The following is a 20,330-nucleotide window of genomic DNA, read 5'->3' as shown; positions in this document are numbered from 1 at the left end:
TTTTTTTTTTTTTTTAGTATACTGATAACACAACTGATACATATCAGTAAAATGTGGTTGTAAAATTGTAACTTTTGCTCTGTGGTAAATAATTGTTGGTTGCTTCCCTGGAATCCACAGCCTCTTTTCCTGTCAATAGCTTCCTGATTTGACACTGGGAAAGTCACTGCTCTCCTATTCTAAATCATTCAGCTTGGGCAAGATTGGCCCAAGCTGTTGGGCCCTGTGGGGCTTAAATAAATCATTATACCCCAACCCTGACCCATCATGACTGGTTCAGGGATGGACACATTTCTTTTTCTACAGGAGACATCAGAAGAGAGTCTATCTTTCCTGCTGGACAAGAATAAAGAAGGATGTAGCCCCTTGGAGCTGCTGACAGCCTCTTTGCAAATACAAGAAAACCTGCCTGAGAACTGAAAGACAGAAAGTAAATCTTCATCACATTGTTAGAGCCCTAGATTGAGCCACACCTAAGGATAAACCTATTCCTATACTGTTTAGTGATTTAAAAAAAAAAAAAAAACCCACTGCTGTCAAGTTGATTCTGACTCATGGCGACCCCATGTGTCAGACTAGAATTGCTCCACAGGGTTTTTTTGGCTGTAATATTTATGGAAGCAGATCTCCAGGCCTTTCTTCCATGGGGCTTCTGCGTAGGTTCGAACCGTCAATCTTTAGGTTAGCAGCCAATCACAAATTGCTTGCTTGTTTAACCCAACTTGAGTTGGACTATGTTACTTACAAAACAGTCATAATTGACGGCAGACACAACATGTTTTAAGATACTCTTGTCACATTTAAAAACTAGTGAGTATAAAATTCAGGAAGATGCACACTTTTCTGTGCAATTTTCTGTATGTATGTTATTCTTCAATAAAAATTTACTAGAAGAAAAATTTTTACTATATTCGATTAAATTTCTCCCCAGTCATTTCCTGCTATGCTGACATAATCTAGATTTGTAAGATTTCTGCTCTGAAGTAAATGTTGGTTTACTTACTTGTGATGTTCTGACTTTAGATAGTTATAAATAAAAATCTCAATCTCAGGTTTTTTCTTTTTTTTTTCTATTTTCCACTCATCAACCTGCCTATTTTCACTGATTTACATTCTCAGTTTCATTTTTCTGGATAAAAATTTAGGTAATAATTTTTAACTTTCAAAATCATATATTTTCAAATAACTTTCAAAATCATTATTTTTACCACATATGTAATATGCTCTCAGTTTTTAGTTAAATCTGTTTAAAATGCAAAAACACAACACTCATTTGAAGGACAATATATGTAGAAACTGAGGCATTGAGCATAGATACCACCAAGGAACCATCGTAGAAATATGTCATTTAATTTTCCACTATGAATTTCCAATCTAAAAGCATTCTCAAGGACACAAAGAGACAACACAGGCCACTAGCTGCATCAGCTATTCATTGCTGTGTAATCAAACACCCCAAAACTTAGAAGACTTAAAACAACAACATGATGGTAGCTGCATTCAAGGGGTAAGTCTCAATGCACAAGTGCTTTTAGAGCCTCTGCTTGAGTCAAGTTCCCTAGTGTCCCGCTGACTTAAAGAAAGTCACTTGGTCAAGCCCATAGATACTGGAAGGTTTAACTATCGGGGGCCATTAGTAACACAATATACCACACTGACTTTACTTGAACTATCAATTTTGTATATTAAAAACAATCTATATGTGCAATTTACTGCAAAGTTCCCAATCTTTAGTTGAAAAATATTTGAAAGCCTGCCAATTCGGCAAAATGAGACATTGCTATTATTATATGCAAATGAGACCTTTAGATTGCAAAGATAATAGCATCACCAAAATTGGTCTGGGCTACATGTAACCATAATAGAGCTGATTCCTCTAAGTCTATTTTTCCCCCAGGTTCTCAGTAACTAAATTTGCACTATTTTTCTAGTACACAGTCCCAGAGAACACAGAGGAATCTAAGTCAGCATGTTCTTGAATAAACTAATCTACAAACTACAGACAGAACTTAATACTAAAACATGACAACCTCCCATAAAAGGAATATGCTTAGAAGCCTCTTAGGTAAAAGTGTGAAATACAAAATTTCTGTTCTTTCTACATTTTTTTTCCTCCAAGGAAAAAATGCATTCTCTTAGCTTCAATTTTCACTCCCGTGAGGATGATTTCAAAACCTTCTTCTCTAGTCCTGAATCCATACCCATCCTCCAATCCGGTACCTTGAACTGGGCATAACCCCCTCCTCATAATAAGACAATTTTCTGAGAATTGTTAAGTAGTGATTGATAGTTATTAGGTAAGTAGTTACTTGCTAGATACTTTGAAGCCCAGGGAAGGTCACCATAATAAAGTACTATTGGAACCTTTTTTTGGCCAGGAGTCACATGACATCCTTAATTCCTCTATCTAATTCAATCATGGTAATCCCATTTCCCTGGCCAGTGCCAAATCCTGGGATGGAAGGTAGATACCAACACAGTAATAACACTTAATCAGCTGTCTCTTACCCTCCACATTTCTTGGGTGTGAATCAAACCTGAGTCAGCTCCCCCTAACTGCATGGGTCACAGAGTAGCTCTTAGAGTGGCCCCATTGAAGCCCCCACTTAACCAGCTTTGCTTTAAATTAGCAAGTACCCCTTATGACTGCAACCCAACTTTCTCTTCATATATGCTTCTTACAAAATCATCTCTTTCCAAATACTGTCCACTCCAGTGACCTTTCATATTGTCAAAATGGATGAAGGAGTTCAACAGGCACAGAACCAGTTCTAGGGTACCTCCTTTGAAATATTCATATGGTCTGGCTCTCACAACTTTGGTATCTGATATCTAGCATGTCTTGGTATCTAATCCAAAACTTCTAAATTAACATCCTGTCTTGGTTACCTAGTGCTGCTATAACAGAAATAACACAAGTGAGTGGCTTTAACAAATAGAAATTGATTCTCTCACAGTCTAGGAGGCTAGAAGTCCAAATTCAGGGTGCCAGCTCCAGGGGAACGTTTTCTCTCTCTGTCAGCTCTGGGGGAAGGTCCTTGTCATCAATCTTCCCCAGTCGAGAAGCTTCTTAGCGTAGGAAACCCGGACCCAAAGGACACGCTATTCTCCTAGCTCTTATTTCTTGGTGCTGTGAGGTCCCCCATCTCTCTGCTCGCTTCTCTCTTTTATATCTCAAAAGAGACTGGCTTAAAATGCAACCTAATCTTGTAGATCGAGTCCTGTCTCATTAACATAATTTCCAATAATCCCACCTCATTGACATCATAGAGATAGGATTTACAACACATAGGAAAATCACATCAGATGACAAAATGGTGGACAATCACATAATAATGGGAATCATGGCCTAGCCAACTTGACAGATATTTTGGAGGGACACAATTCAATCCATGACACATCCTGTCACGAATTACATGTATTATATGAAGAGGAAAAAATGTTCTTATTGGATGAAGAACATGGTCATTTAGGATATATAATACCTCCACCCAAAATACTGATTATAGAAATTTCAGGCATGGTGACTGGGTCAGCAGAGGCTATCCTGAGAACATGCACCCAAATCACACAGGGAAGGTCATCATTGCCATCTCAGTCTCAACAGGTGACATTCCAGTTCTATTCAGAAAGTTGGAAACACAGCTATGCGAAGAAAAGATAAATATCAGATACCTGTTCTATATAGCATAACACGGCACTACCACCATGATCTATCCTTAAGGGAAAAACAGTATGAAAACATTTATAGTAGCCTAGATTAATGCAGGGGGCAGTGGTGGTTCTGTGGTGGAATTCTTGCCTTCCACTTGAGAATTTCTGGCCGCTGCGCCTCATGCACAGCCACCACCCACCCAACTGTCAGTGGAGGCTTGTGTGTTGCTGTGATGCTGAACAGATTACAGTGGAGCTTCTAGATTAAGATGGACTAGGAAGAAGTCTTGAGAATCTACTTCCAAAAATCAGCCAGTGAAAGCCTTATGGATAACAGTAAGATCCGCAACTGATCGTGGCACAGGAGTGGGCAGCATTTTGTTCCATTGTGCATGGGGTCGCTATGCGTTAGAGGCCAACTCAACAACAGCCAGCAAGAAGAGATGAATGCAAAATTTGCTAAAGAAGGGGATATGGTAAAGTGTGTGTGTGTGTTCCATTAAAATGCCTTTTCCCATGTTTCCTTTAATATACTTAAAGGATATTAGCATGACAAAAACTGAATATAAATTTTCAAATAAGCGTGATGATTTGGAATATTTTGATTCAGACCTGTTAAACTAGTCACAAAACTTTGAGAAAGTCCACATACCAATTCAGTTGCTAATACAATTCACTAAGTTCTAAAATATGAATTTCAAGGTCTGCACCATTCACTCTACTAACCTCACTAGCTAAATCTGAAGCTTTTTTGGCCCGCTGTATTTCAAGGGTGTCAGTGCCAACTTGCATTCCCCTCCCTTTAATCATTGACTCCAGGTCTTTCTTGTATTCTTTCTGTAAAAGGCAACATTACAAAACATTCAGATACTCTGTGGACAAACACATATCCATATTCAATGAAAGTGAAAAATGGTTAAACATATTTAAAAAACAAAGAAAACATAACTCATCTTGTGCTATGAATGATCACCTAGAAACTAAATTTTCTGAACTGCTCAGAACTATAATCTCTATTCTCACTGAAAAAGGGAATATAAAGCTCTGAAGATTTTTGCTATAAAAAGGCAGCTGCCAAAGCTTGAATCTTCACTGACAATTATGTTGGGGCTGGGAGCTGGGTGCCAGGGAGGGGGTTGTAAATAGGTTGATGTGAGAGCAGTAAGACTAACTTTGAGGCCAGAGCATTCAATAGCTGTGTGATGCTAGGAATGTTTCTTAACATTTCTGAGCCTTGGTTTATTCATCTAAAAATGTGGGTAATAATACCTCCATGCAGGATCACTGTGAGGATAAATGAGAAAGCATACAGCGTAGTGCCCAGCTCAGAGTGGGAACTCAGTAACTGAGAGTTTATGCTGATCTTTCATTGCTATATACCACAGCCGTCCTTCCTTCTGTAGTTGCTGTTGTTAGGTACCAATGAGTCAGTGCCAACTCATAGCCGCCCTACGTACAACAGAACGAGACACTGCGGGGTCCTGCTCCATCCTCACAATCGTTGTTATGCTTGAGCCCATTGTTGCAGCCACTGTGTCAATCCATCTTGTGTAGGGTCTTCCTCCTTCTTGCTGACACTCTACTGTACCAAGTATGATATCCTTCTTCAGGGACTGATTCCTCCTGATAACATGTCCAAAGTACATGAGGTGAAGTCTCACTATCCTCTCTTCTAAGGAGCATTTTGGCTGTACTTCTTCCAAGACAGATTTGTTTGTTCTTTTAGCAGTCCATGGTATATTCAACATTCTTTGCCAATACCATAATTCAAAAGTGTAATTCTTCTTCAGTCTTCCTTATTCATATTCTAGCTTTTGCATGCATGAGACAATTGAAAATACCATGGCTTGGGTCAGGTCCTCAAAATGACATCTTTGCTTCTGAGCACTTTAAAGAGGTCTTCTGCAGCAAATCTGCCCAATGTAATACATCATTTGATTTCTTAGCTGCTTCTTACATGGGTGTTGATTGTGGAGCAAAGTAAAATGAAATCTTTAACAACTTCAATCTCTTCTCCGTTTATCATGATGTAGCTTATTGATCCAGTTGTGAAGATTTTTGTTTTCTTTATGTTGAGGTGTAATCCATACTGAAGGCTGTAGTCCTTGATCTTCATCAGTAAGTGCTTCAAGTGCTCTTCACTGTCAGCAAGCAAGGTTGTGTCATCTGCATATCGAAGGCTGTTAAGAGTCTTCCTCCAATCCTGATGAAGCATTCTTCTTCATACAGTCCAGTTTCTCAGATTATATGGTGAAAGGATACAACCCTGACATACACCTTTCCTAACTTTAAACCGCCCCGTATCCTCTTGTTCTGTTTGAACAACTGCCTCTTGGTCTATGAACAGGTTCCACATTAGCACAACTAAGTGTTCTGGAATTCCCATTCTTCACAGTGTTATCCATAATTTTTTATGATCCACACAGTCGAATGCCTTTATATAGTCAATAAAACGTAAGTAAACATCTTTCTGGCATTCTCTGCTTTCATCCAGGATCCATCTGACGTCAGTAATGATATCCCTTGTTCCACGTCTTCTTCTGAATCTGGCTTGAACTTCTGGCAGTTCCCTGTTGATGTACTGCTACAACCACCTTTAAATGATCTTCAGCAAAATTTTACTTGTGTGGGATATTAATGATATTGTTCAATAATTTCTGCATTCTGGTGCATCACCCTTCTTTGGAATGGGCACAATTGTGGATTTTTTCCAGTTAGTCGGCCAGGTAGCTGTCTTCCAAATTTCTTGGCATAGACAAGTGAGCACCTCCAGAGATGCATCCGTTTGTGGAAACATATCAATTGGTACTCCGTCAATTCCTGGAGCCTTGTTTTTCACCATTCCCTTCAGTGCAGCTTGGACTTCTTCCTTCAGTACCATCAGTTTTGATTATATGCTACCTCTTGAAATGGCTGAACGTCAATCAATTCTTTTTGGTACAGTGACTCGGTGTATTCTTTCCATCTTCTTTTGATGCTTCCTGCGTCATTCAATATTTTCCCCACAGAATCTTTCAGTGTTGCAACCCAAGGTTTGAATTTTTTCTTCAGTTCTTTCGGTTTGAGAAATGCCAAGTGTGTTCTTCCCTTTTGTTTTTCTAACTCCAGGTCTTTGCACATTTCATTGCGTCTTCTCGAGCCTCCCTCTGAAATCTTCTATTCAGCTCTTTTACTTCATCATTTCTTCTGTTTGCTTTAGCTATTTTACTTTCAAAAGCAAGTTTCAGAGTCTCTTCTGACATTCATTTTGGTATTTTCTTTCTTTCCTGTCTTTTTAATGACCTTTTGCTTTCTTCATGTATGATGTCCTTGATGTCATTCCACAACTCATCTGGTCTTTAGTCATTAGTGTTCAGTGAGTCGAATCTATTCTTGAGATGGTCTCTAAATTCAGGTGGGATATACTCAAGTTCATATTTCAGCTCCCTTGGACTTGCTCTAATTTTCTTCAGCTTCAACTTGAACTTGCATATGAATGGTCTGCTCTGCAGTCGGTCAGTCCCTGGCCTTGTCCTGACTGATGATATTGAGTTTCTCCATCATCTCTTTCCACAGATGTAATTGATCTGATTCCTGTGTATTCCATCTGGCAAGTCCACGTGTATAGTCACCATTTACGTTGTTGAAAAAAGGTATTTACAATGAAGAAGTCATTGGTCTTACAAAATTCTATCATGTGATCTCCAGCATCGTTTCTATCCAAGGCCATATTTTCCAACTACAGAGCCTTCTTTGTTTCCAACTGTCACGTTCCAATCACCAGTAATTATCAATGAGTCTTGATTGCATGTTTGATCAATTTCAGACTGCAGAAGTTGGTAAAAATCTTCAATTTCCTCATCTTTGGTATTAGTGGTTGGTGCATAAATTTGACTAATAGTCATATTAATTGGTCTTCCTTGTAGGTGTATGGATATTATCCTATCACCGACAGCATTGTGCTTCAAGATAGATCTTGAAACGTTCTTTTTGATGATGAATGCGATGCCATTACTATTCAATTTCTTATTCCCAGAATAGTAGACCATATGACTGTCTGATTCATAATGGCTAATACCAGTCCATTTTAGCTCACTAATACCTAGGATACTGATCTTCATGTGGCCCACTTCATCTCTGACAATTTCCAATTTTCCTAGATTTCTACTTCGTATATTTCATGTTCCTGTTATTAATGGATGTTGCAACTGGGTCTTCTCATTTTGAGTCGTGCCACCTCAGCAAATGAAGGTCCCAAAAGTTTTACTCCATCTGTGTCATTAAGGTCAACTACTTTGAGGAGGCAGCTCTTCCCCAGGTGTATTTTCAGTGCCTTCCAACCTGAGGGGCTCATCTTCCAGCAACTATACCAGACAATGTTCCATTGCTATTCATAAGGTTTTCACTGGCCAATTTTTTCAGAAGTAAACTGCCAGGTCCTTCTTTCTAGTCTGTCTTAGTCTGGAAGCTCCACTGAAACCTGTCCATCATGGGTGACCCTGCTGGTATTTGAAATACCAGTAGCATAACTTCCAGCATCACAGCAATACGCAAGCCACCACAGTACAACCAACTGACAAGCCTCAATTTATTGCTGTTCCTGTCACCATCCTGTTATTCAACTGCATTTGGCTGGTCTCCGCCATTGAGGATTTTTCCAAATGTTAGTGACAAGTTATTACAAGATTTTACTCTGAATGTGGACTAAACATATCACCATAACAGAAGAATTTGTAGAGAAGGGATCACATAATGACAACATTAGCCAAAGGCATCACAGTAGACATCTGTTCTTTTCACCAGACCAGATCCATTTCCCCTCTTCTCGCAAAGAGTTCCACAATATTCTTTTGGGGAATCACCTCTCACTGCTCCTAATCCATATACTTTGGGTTGGGTTGATTTCTACCTCCTTTCTACTCCCTATATATATTTTTAATTGTATTAAAGTATTTTTAATATTCCCTCTAACTTATTTAAACTCATTAACATGGCTACGGCTGAATGTAAATTAAAAAAACACACATTAACGATTTAGAATAGTTTATACCTCTAACACTTTGTTAAACTACACAGGAAGTTAACTAAACAAATGAGTGGCCATTAGACCCATACTAGGCCAATTAGCATATTATACTCCCCCACTCTAGGACACAATGATTGGGTCAGGAGTAGGCATATGACTGAGGTTGATCCAATGACATTCTTTAACTGGAGTTATCAGAAAACATGCTCACTGCCCACTGGGATTGCTAGCTGTAGAAATTAGTTATCAAGTTGTTAAAAGGGGCTACCACATGGAAACAGCCTTCCAAGAGTGAAGCCAAAAGAGAAGACAACAACACTGAGTGACGAAAAGAAAGCGAGACAATGACATCACCTGAATTCCAACCTGAAGCAAGCCTAACCTCGAAACTTTTCCATTCCATAAACCAATAAATTTCTTTTGTTGCTTACCACAAGTTAAGTTGGGTTTCTATCATTTTCAACCTAACTAACAGGGTGATCAACATCACCATCACCACAGTAATAACATACAGGGGTGAAACTTTAATTTTCTCATTGCTAAATTCAACTAGATTCCCCTCAAAGCACAAAGACATTATTTAACACCAAAGCGATGATAAAACATAAGGATTAAAGGACTGAAAGCACCTCAGAGATATTTCATTCCTTCTTATAAAGTTCTCATGAAGTAAGCAACAGCCACTTTTGTTTAATAAAGACGTTTGGCTTGGTTCATTCAGCAGTCTAAGCCAGGCCTGGGAGAGTCACTGGATTATGACCAGCAGAGTATGTGAGCTTTATAACTGAGTTGCTGATAGACCATGTCTGCGTACATTCCCAGTCTTCCACCTTCATGTGCTTAAATGATCAAATTCAGTCTTATGGAATGATTTTAGTTTGCATATTATCTACATGGTGCCCTCGTGGCGCAGTGGTTAAGAGCTTGGCTGCTAACCAAAAAGTCAGCAGTTCGAATCCACCAGTCACTCCTTGGAAGCCCTATGGGACAGTTCTACTCTGTCCTATAGGGTCGCTCTGAGTCGCAACTCAATGGCAATGGGTTATTAACTACATATGAATTATTTTCTTATACAGATTTTCTCTAAAATGAGGAAATGGCCTTTTTTTAAAATACTACATAGAAAAGGGATAGTGAGCATCTTTTTTTTTTTTTTTTAATTCACTGACTAGGAAAAGACTGATAGAACACAGCAGCTTGTAATCATCTACACGTAAAAGTTGTGGCACATGTATAATCTATTGGAAAGATTTACAGATAAAGAAATGAGTTGACTATTCATACATTCTAAGTTGTAAATAAATATACTCACCTCACTAGCCATTTCAGATGCTCGTTTTGCTCTTTGAATATCAAGAACTTCTGAATTAAGATCCATTCCTTTCCCTTTTATTTCATTTTCCAAATCTTTCTTATATTCCTTCTATGAGACAAGAATATTACAGTTCAATACTTATTTTATCTGACGCACTGTTTTACATGTTTTCCAGGGATATAGAAGAAAAACATATTTCTAGAAAGAATAAATCAGATTGTTGAGCATCATGCTCCTTATTTCCTATAGAAACTTTATTTTTTCCTCTAATCATGTTTAGAGTGGCTTCCAATATTATCAGTCTTTTTCCTTTTACCCTTTCTTCTGATATGTTTTGGTACCATACTGGATTTTTTTTAAAAGATGCTTTCCTTTAAATGGTAAGGAAGATCTTAGGCATACATGCCTCTTACTATTTGAAATATTTTTTTAAAAACTGTCTATAAAACATGAATCACCCAAAGAACATAGTTGAAAAAGAATAAAAAATTACAAAATCAAAAGGATTGATGTAGCCAAAGTTTTTTTTTTTAATAAATAAGGTTCCATTATATTAAAAAACTTGAAAAACCAAATAATTTCCTACAGATTGCTGATAGAGTTTAGAACTTCATCTCTTTTAATATTTGATTTTAAGTAGATCCAAATGTCCTACATTAATAATTATATATAACTTGCTTTCTTGTTAATTTTGTAATAACTGTTTCTTAGTAACTGCGTTGTGAAAACAATATAAATCTTATTCCCATTCAACTAAGTTGCATTTTAACTAACTTGCCAGATAGAAGATGAAACAAAAAGGTTCATCTCATGTTATTTTCTTTGTCCAGTATAATTAAATTAGCTGGTCCTCTGTTTAACTGATAGCCTACTGGCTATTGCAATAACTTGTATGTAATTTTGGAAAGAGCTCTAGAGTCAAAGGACCGAGTGGAGATCATAGTCCCTTCACTTATTTAGTCATGTGATCTCCAGGAGGACTTTAAGTAACTGAGCCTTGATTTCAACACTGGCAAAATGAAAACAAAAATACTTGCTCTGCCAGTGTCCAAGAGCAATTGGGGGAATCAAATGAAATGAAGAATAAAATGATACTTCGAATGCTCTAAAAAGCAGTGCGAATGTAAAAAACCATAAAGAGAAAACTACATAAAGTCAATTTAAAGCTAAATGCTTCCATGTAGAAAGGAAACTTACAATCAAGAAAAAATGCAACAGCATGTATATTAAAAGTCACTCATGGATCTCAAAATAGATCTCACATTGTCACTTGTATGTAAATGAGGAAACAATTCCCCTTTATAAAAATCATATAAATAGTGCATATTTTTTAAATGGAAAATGACAGTATTAGGAAGTTGCCATTTGATTGAAATGATAGCTATATTTGACCTCCAACCCAGGGAGAAAACAATTCTCATTATAAAACTTGATATTATCAGTAGGGGTGAAAAATTCTACTGGACTTGAACCAGAGGGTCCCCAAGAGAAAGGATGTAGATGATTTTTTGCTTCCTGACCATCCCATTCCTCAAATGACAATGTTTCAGCTTTCGGAAAATTTATAGGAACTGAAAGTGAGTAAATGTAGAGTAGCAAGAGAACTCTTTCATAAACTACATGTCTATTTCAGCAAACATACAAACAACAGTGAATCACATTAAATTTCGAAAGGCAGTTAGATGGTAAAGGCCAGTTGCCATTTTCTTATTAAAGAAGTTCATGATCACACAACTCTATAGAGCTTTAATTATATCCTAATTTATTTCACTGGTTTAAGACAATTTTTTCAGGAACAGTTTCTTCAGTTCAAAAATTCATGATGAACTGAAGTCGTCTAACGTTTTCCCTTAACGTAAAGATAATCTCGTCAAGCAGTTAGAAGACATCCAAGCTATTTTTCAGCCATTGAAAGAAAACTCTTAAAGGGATGGACTGTGAGCATGATTATGTTTAAATGTTGGATTTGAGGGCTAATAGTCAACAAATGTAATATATTAATTGTGAGCCTAAATGCAGCTTTAAATTTGGAAGTAAAATCCCCTTGAGAATAAATTAAAATGAAAAAATGAATATGTGTTCCTATGTTCTGTATGCTAAATATATTATTTTCCCTTGTTAGAACATAAACCTTTTATAAATAATGTACCATTTTTCTAGACCTTCACATGTGATCACCTCATTTCCGATATCAAATGTCCACAGAGAATCTGCAGAAAAAGCTGGTTCTTATATACATTTTTACAATACCACAACTTGAAAGAAACAAGCTTGCCCCACCTATATTCAAAATATTTTTTAAAAACTAACTCCTATAAAGCTATAAAACAAACTACTTATAAAACTTCTGAACTACAGCCAAAGTATAAAATCAGAATATATATTTTTCAAGTTCTTCCATAAAATCTGGATAATTTCTTCCTGCAACTGTAAATGGAAACATTAACACACATTTTCCTTTTTTTATGAAAATACAAAACTTTATAAGTAAAGGTCAAAATAAGAGGAAGAGTTAAGGGGTTAATATCACAAACACCGAGTTTGTTGAGAATTGTTAAGAATAAATATTTCCTAGGTTTTTTATTTACTTCTCTTTTGAGACCTCTAATAATAAACAGAAGGATCATACCTCCTTCAGAAGGTTGGTGATGTACTTTACATGTAAAAATTCTGGAGTCTTGTCTAAATCCAATGATGACCTTCCTTTAATTTCCTTCTCAAAATTTTCTCTGTAAACTTTCTATTAAATAAAACAACATAATAATTTTAAATTTAGGAAATATTAGTGACAAATGAAAGGTATTAAAACAAGAGTTCCCAGAACAACAGAAAAATAATTCTGGATTTTTCATAAGTAATAAACAATTCTGGGTTTATCATAAAGTCTAGAATTCAACCAAACCGAAGTCAAATCATCAGGTCCTCCCTCCCTCTGGCATAGCATTCTGAGTGAGGCTGCTTGGCATCTTAATTTGTCTGTGAATATTTAACATCATGATATTTTGGGAAGAGAACCAATCAAATTGGCTATCTGATTGGGTCACCTACTTAGTTCACTCAAAAGGGAAGCAATCCAGTCAGGGGGTGAAACCACCCACTGGAAGAAAATCTGGTGGCACAGAAGCCTGGGCAAACCAAAGTAGCATGTCCCCACCATCTCTCTCTCTCTCTCTCTCTCTCTGTCAGGCCATTTCTAAAATGTAATGGGGGCTGAGGAGGTGGTTATTTTCCTTTAATGAATTTTTACCATTGAGAATGTTTTTCTACAATCTATGGAGTTTAATATGAATTAAGTTACATTGCGAGGAGAATCTTATCTCGAACCTGATATATGGTTTTTCAGGTACATTCATAACAAGAAATGAAAGGGGACTGCTGACAGTGACTGCAGAAGGCTTAAATCCACACCCCTCCCTGCCCCTTTGACACTGTTTGCCACCTTTCAGCTATGGGTCTCTAAATTCTGGCCTTTGAGCTAACGATTTGAAAATCAATGGCAATGCATGCTTTATGACTATAATCTCTCAAAATTACAAAAGTATCTGTTCATGTGCAATTTACCTGACAAACCCAAAAAAACCAACTGCTGTCAAGTTGATTCCGACTCATACCTACCCTATAGGACAGAGCAGAACTGCCCCATAGTGTTTTCAAGGAGCAGACTGCCACATCTTTCTCCCACAGAGTGGTTGTAGGTTCAAACCACTGAACTTTTGGTTAGCAGCTGAGCACCTAATCACTGAGCAACCAGGGCTCCTACTTGACAAACAAGGGCCCAAATTTTACCAGCCAAGTATTTTATTCAAATTGCATCATAAAGATGATAAAAACGAATTCTGCATGAGATTTTCATTAATGCAAAGTGGGAAGTTATTTCCAGGCTCATTTCACACCTATTACCAAAAAGAAAAAAAACCAAACCTGTTGCCATCAAGTCGATTCCAATTCATAGCGACCCTATAGGACAGAGCAGAACTGCCCCATAGTTTCCAAAGAGCACCTGGTGAATTCAAACTGCCAACCTTTTGGTTAGCAGCCATGGCTCTTAACCACTATGTCACCAGAGTTTCCATATTTATTACAGAGGTAGGTAATATATAAATAGATTTTCAAAACCATGAGGATAAGAGAAGATTGTTGTCGCCTCACTTGATACTTGACATACAGTTATTTGACAAATAATGTGTGTAAAGCCACAAAGAAAGGCCACGTGGGTAGTTTGTAAATACTAAAGTCTAACAAAGCTAATAAGCTGTACTGAGAACATCCTGAATGAAAGGATATACAGATACACCAAAGAACAATGATGAGAAACTGTCTTCTTTATGTGGAACTAAGCAAGATAATAAAAGGCTGAATACAGGGAATCTCCAGATTTCAAATGTGTGTGTGTATATAGCTAACTAATTAGCTAGACAGACAGACAGATGACAGATTTAAATCAGATATTTCATTTAAAAAATCTCTTCTCTGAAAAATACTATTTTACTGAAGAAAGTCATTAAGGAAGGTTGATCATGAACTGGAACTGACCAATATATAAACAGAAAAAGCAAAAATCTTTGGTCTGTTTTTTGAAAGGAGAGCTATATTTGTGAAACAAGACAAAAAAAATGTTAAAAGCCACTTTTAGAGATTTCCTCTAAAAAACACACTGAACACATATCTGGCATAAAAAGAAAGTGAGATAAGCATAATTAGAGGCCATTACAAAAACAGTAGTGGCTTTTCACGAGATCATATTTAGCTTTACATGTTATGAGGGTCCTCAAGAACATTACAGTTAAGTCTACCTCTTAAGAATAAAAACCACCTCTAAGATAGACGGTTCTCTTTGTATCTACTTTATTGACCCTATATTTAATGACAACTTTCACATCACATTTGTCTAAGTTTTTTTTAGCATTTAGAGTATAAACTTGGTCCAAAGCTATTTTCTATTTGAAGATCTCTCTCTTCAAGCCCTGCTGAGCAAAACTGTAATTGCCAAGCCTAAAAAGCTAATAGCCAATGGCTATAATTAAAATGAAAACACATCTCACCATTTACAAAGGGTAATTCACTGCTGTGACAATACCAGAAAGCAGAATAGCAAAAATTAAAAGCCAATATTAACAAAAGGCTCACAGGAGTTCCAATTTAAATTAATCCCCCAACATACAACAAAATGTACAACCACTGTTAAGCATTAAAGCTATTTATACCTGTACTATTTACACCTGTCGAAACAGCCGATCAAAAGCAATTAATTCATTCACTTGACTTTTTTTTTTAAATTTTCCTTTTGTATCATGTAGACAAGTAACAGTAAAAACAAACTGCTAGTCACATTGGACTTTCAAGATCTACATAAGGATGCATATATATGCAGAAACCATAGCTCTTTTTTCAGTGCTAAGAGTATCTTTAAAAGTTACTACCAGTTAGGATGGTGAAATTCGGCTTGGGTAATCTTTTTGCTTTTGAGGGTCCATTCACAATGGAAAAAAAAATTAGCTGTGGGTTTTATGCAAATAAAGGCAACTTGGTCTACTTTGTTTGTCCAATGATTCTTTGAGAAACAGAAGGACATGATTTTTATGGTTTTAAGTTTCGAGAATATTAGATTCCTTCAATGAGTTAGTGCTTCTCAAAGTGTTGTCCCAGGGCCACCTACATCAGAAGCTCCTGCGATACTTGTTAAAACATGATTCCCAGGCTCTACAGCAAGACCTAGGTGGAGCCCTGGTGGCACAGTGGTTAAGAGCTCAGGCTGCTAACCAAAAAGGTCGGCAGTTCAAATTCACCAGCCTCTCCTTGGAAACCTTATGGGGCTGTTCTACTCTGTCCCATAGGGTCGCTATGAGTCGGAATAATCAACTTGATGGCAACAGGACTGCACAGCAAGACCTACTGAAGCACACTCTCCTGAGGCAGCAACCTGGGAATATGCATTTCAAACAAGCTTCCCAAGTAACTTATCCACAGAAGAGTTTGAGTACCACCTCCACAAGGGATAAAGGGGAAAAAAAAAAAAAAACCATTACCAATGAGTTGATTTTGACTCATAACAACCCTATAGAAGGAGAGAGGAAATATGATAGTCAGAAGAGAAAGTATAGAGAATCAAACAGAAGGAGAGAGAAGAAGGGAATGCTCCCCACTCTGTGAATAAGACAATGAAAAGTGTAACACAAATACTAAAATAACAACGGCCTGGGGCTGCATAGAAGAAAACTGTAAAAGTTCAGTATCTCAATAAAGTAGGAGGCATGATTATTGGTGAAAACCCAGGGACCAGGAGCAAGAGCTGGACAGTGAAACCTAAATATAGTTCAGAATCTGGAGGCTCAACAGCTAAGTTTAAGTCCCAGCCCCACGACTAGCCAACAACACTACCTTGGCTAAATTAAATGGCTTAAACTCCTTAGCCCTAAGAAAGGGATGATCAGACCCCATTTCACAGGGTGGATCTGAAGTTCAAAGTGAAGAGGAAAGCACAGTTAAGTCAGAAAGAAAATAGCCTGGGAAAACCAAAGGGTCCAGGAAGTTGGCATCATCTTAATGACAAAGGGCACATTCAGCAGGATCGAGAGAATAAGTTGGGTGAAGAAAAGAGAGACTACCTTGAAAGATGGGGATTTAAAATCTCAGATCATAAAATAGTTATTTGTAAATCATAAACTCTGTATTAGAGTATATTAATCATGAATTATAAGTTCCAGGATTTGCTGATGAGAGGAAAGTAAACCAATTACAGTAGGAAAAAACCAAGGAACCACGAGGCCAGAAAGATAAAGGGGTCTTCAGCATGGGTATATATGTTATTCAAGATCAAAGAGCAGGGAAAGAGATAAGCGGAGATGGAGGCTTGAGAGGGCCTGGGTAAGATTAGGGCAAACCTGAAAGGCTGATACCACCCTCTTGAACCTGTTTTTAGAACAGCGAAGTAATTTTTGATCCCTATGTCTTCCATACAGTCTTAAACTTCCAGAGAACCAACTAAGTGAAAGCACCACAGCAGCTCATGAAAGTAGAAATATTTCTCTGGACTGTAGAGCAGTGACAACTGCCACATTATTCCTCTAAAACAGGGTGAAATGAATTGGAAATCTGTCTCTTGCCCCTGCCAAAGTACTCACTGCAATGGAAGAAAACAAAGAGGATGTAGAGGATGTGTTCCCTGGTGGTGTAAACGGTGAACACACTCAGCTGCTAACCAAAAGGTTGGAGGCTTGAGTCCACCCAGAGGCACCTCTGAACAAAGGCCTGGTTATCTACTTCCAAAACATTAGCCATTGAAAAGTCTGTGGAGCACAGTTCTACTCTGACACACACGGTCACTGTGAGTAGGGGTCGACTAGATGGCAACTGTTTTTTTTTGTTTGTTTGTTTGTTTTAATTTAAAGGATGTGTTCTCTAAATGCAGACAAGTTCTCCCATTAAAAGACTAATTTAGTTAAAATACTTACCTGACTGTTCTTGGTCAAATTCTCCTTTACAGGCTTAAGAAGGTAAGCCACATGAAAAACAGAAGCTATTATTTTCTCTTCTCTTGAAGATTAAATTAACCAACTTTGACCATTAAACAAGCCTCAGTAATACCTGTATGCCCTTTTCTCAGGAAGATGAATTACAATATTTCAACGAAAAATGGAAACATTTTTGTCCAGAAATCAAACTTTCCCCGTTTCAAAGATGTTATTTGAGAATAGATGGTCATGGAGCATAAAACCAAAAATCAAACCCGTTGCCAATGAGTTGATTCTGATTCATAGCGACGCCATAGTACAGAGTAGAACTGCCCTATAGGGTTTCCAAGGAGCAGCTGGTGGATTCCAACTGCTGATCTTTTGGTTAGCAGCTGAGCTCTTAACCCGTATGCCACCTAGAGTGAAGCAATGGGGCTGCAACTGATACTGTTTTTGCTGTTGTTAGGTGCCTTCAAGTTCGGTTATGACTCATAGCGACCCCGTGTACAACATGTACATAGACCACTGAAACTACTACCCACTGTTTTTGTCCTTCAAAGTAGCAGCCCATTGTATCCACAGAATTTGGGTGGGGGCTGCAGACAAAACAGACCCCCAACAAGTGGGAAAAAAGAAAAAAAAAAAAAAGAACAACAAATCTCACTGAGATAAAGAAAAACCAGTGTGGGGAATAGCTGGATGTTACTTAGCATTATTTTAAGTAGAAAATAAAATGGATAGGTAGAAAATACTCTTAACAAACTCTGCCTTTGATGTTTTAAAACTTCTATGTTACTTTTTTTGGTGGGTGGGGGCATAGGGGAAGGAATTGATTAAATAATCTAACAGAGATAAGGGAATAATTCATAATTTTGACCAGGACCTAAAACATTGGCATTTACTGAATGTGTACTTTTAGCTAAGACACTTGATTTCGGTGGATGCATTTATAAATTTTGGGATGATGCCTACCTAGCTTCATCATTCTGATGATTAAATAAGACGACGTATATAAAGTACTTAGCATATCACCTAGCACAGAATACATATTTGCTAAATGTTAGTTCCACTATCACTGCAAAAAAACCAAAAAAACAAAAAAACCCAGATCTTCATTTTCTTTCTAGTTTTTATCTACTCATCATAGTTTTATACTGATACAACTTGAAGCATCAATTTTATAATTATGGAATGTTAGAGCTGAGAGAAACTTTAAGAGCTCATCTGGCCTGGCATCCCAATTTTCCAAATGAGAAAAAGTAAGGGACAGAGAAACCCAATGACCTGGACAAGATCCTCAGCAGTGGTGTGCTTGGTCTAAGCTGCAGATCCCTGAACCTTCCCAGCTTTGTGTTTTCCTCTAGACCCACTGGGCATTCAAAATCACGTTACTGTTCCTTTCAAATGAAAAAAAATCAACTATGTGTTAAACAATTGATAACAAACCAAAGTGACCCACCTCACTTTGCATCTTTTGAGCCTCCCTTGAAGCTTGATAAGATGGTGTCTCCACAAATTCAAGCATTGATTTTCCCTTGTTTTTTTCATATTTGTCTTTGTATTTAACCTTGATTGAAAAAAGTAGAAAACATATATGAATCTCAAAAGTCTTTATATCAATAGAGCAACGTAAAATAAATATACATCTAAAATTAATCATCCTATTTTTTAAAATCAATATTCTGACCATTTAGGTCAGTCACTGGGTTCCCCAGGGTTAATGTCATACAAAGAAAGTAAGCAGGTAATATATAAAATTTCCTGAGGTGATAAAAATAATTTAGAACTACTAAATAATGTAGTTCTAGGCCTTATATATTTTATCAAATAGCTGGGCTTATCTTGAGATATATAGGCAACATGGATATAGTTAAGCAAACAGATATATCCCTGTGATAGCTTCAAGTATCTATTAGTAAATCATAAACAAGAAGGAAAACATGGGAGTGATTCTCTTTTTGTCAGACAAAGGGGAGGACATTTTCTGGGATGTTGAATTTTTCTACATACACTAAATAAAACACAAGGACAGAGCTTTTATGTGATTTCTCTCAGTTTCACTATGCATTATTTAATAATATATCATGAATTATTTATTTCGATTATAATCAATCTTCATCTTATTTGAGCTTATAAAATGATTGATATTTTCTATCAACTAATACAAAAAAGGAAACCCTGGTGGCATAGTGATTAAGAGTTCGGCTGCTAACCAAAAGGTCGGCAGTTTGAATCCACCAGACGCTCCTTGGAAACCCTACGGGGCCAGTTCTACTCTGTCCTATAGGGTCGCTATGAGTTGGAATCAACTCGACGGCAATGTTTGTTTCTTTTAAATAATAATAAATAAAATTATATGTAAGCTGCCAGAATAGTGGGCCTTTTTGTCATTTTTTTTTAATTAATCTCACAGAAAAGCTTTTATCATGATCCATTTCATTCAGAAACATACTTTCATTAAGATTCTAATGTTTAATAACTATCCAATAATTTGATCAGCTGTACACTAATAATAATGACAATTCAATCCAAAAGAAATTTTTCAATACTTGAACCTTGTGGTAATACAAAATATAACAAATTATAAACTTTCTATTTTTGTTGCAGAGAAGTATAACACAGTGAACAATGAAAGGGCTTAAAGCATAAAAATATAAAAAACACATTAGGATACAATTCTGTGGAAAAAGTAGAATGAAAATATGAATTCAAAGAGAACAAAAATCATGTCAATTTCCAAATTCCAAAGGAGAGTTGATTTGTATATTTTTAAAACAAATGAAGCGGATATCAAATCATTATGGAATTTATGTTTCACAGGATACATTTAAAAGAGTAATGCAAAATGCTATCTTAACAGATGCTGGAAATGACATGTTTTTCAACTATTTAAATTTGGGATTAA

The 20,330-nt window shown here is 36.9% G+C and overlaps 1 protein-coding gene across 2 annotated transcripts in view; it reads right to left on the bottom strand.

Moving 5' to 3' along the window:
* NEBL (nebulette) overlaps positions 1-20,330 on the bottom strand; it is a 510,414-nt gene that overhangs the window by 69,140 nt on the left and 420,944 nt on the right. Inside the window, exons 14-17 of one of the 2 annotated variants that reach the window (XM_004380542.2) lie at positions 18,885-18,992; positions 12,604-12,714; positions 9,972-10,082; positions 4,381-4,491 (exon numbers count right to left, since the gene is read on the bottom strand). The exons of the other annotated variant lie outside the window; for it this stretch is intronic. Coding sequence (XP_004380599.1) covers positions 4,381-4,491; positions 9,972-10,082; positions 12,604-12,714; positions 18,885-18,992 — 441 coding nt within the window. The remainder of the gene's footprint in view (positions 1-4,380; positions 4,492-9,971; positions 10,083-12,603; positions 12,715-18,884; positions 18,993-20,330) is intronic. 2 annotated transcript variants of the gene reach the window in all.

Source organism: Trichechus manatus, unplaced genomic scaffold, assembly GCF_000243295.1.
Source record: "Trichechus manatus latirostris isolate Lorelei unplaced genomic scaffold, TriManLat1.0 scaffold00075, whole genome shotgun sequence".
NCBI classification, from domain to species: Eukaryota; Metazoa; Chordata; class Mammalia; order Sirenia; family Trichechidae; genus Trichechus; species Trichechus manatus.
This window is presented reverse-complemented; position numbering and strand designations above follow the sequence as displayed.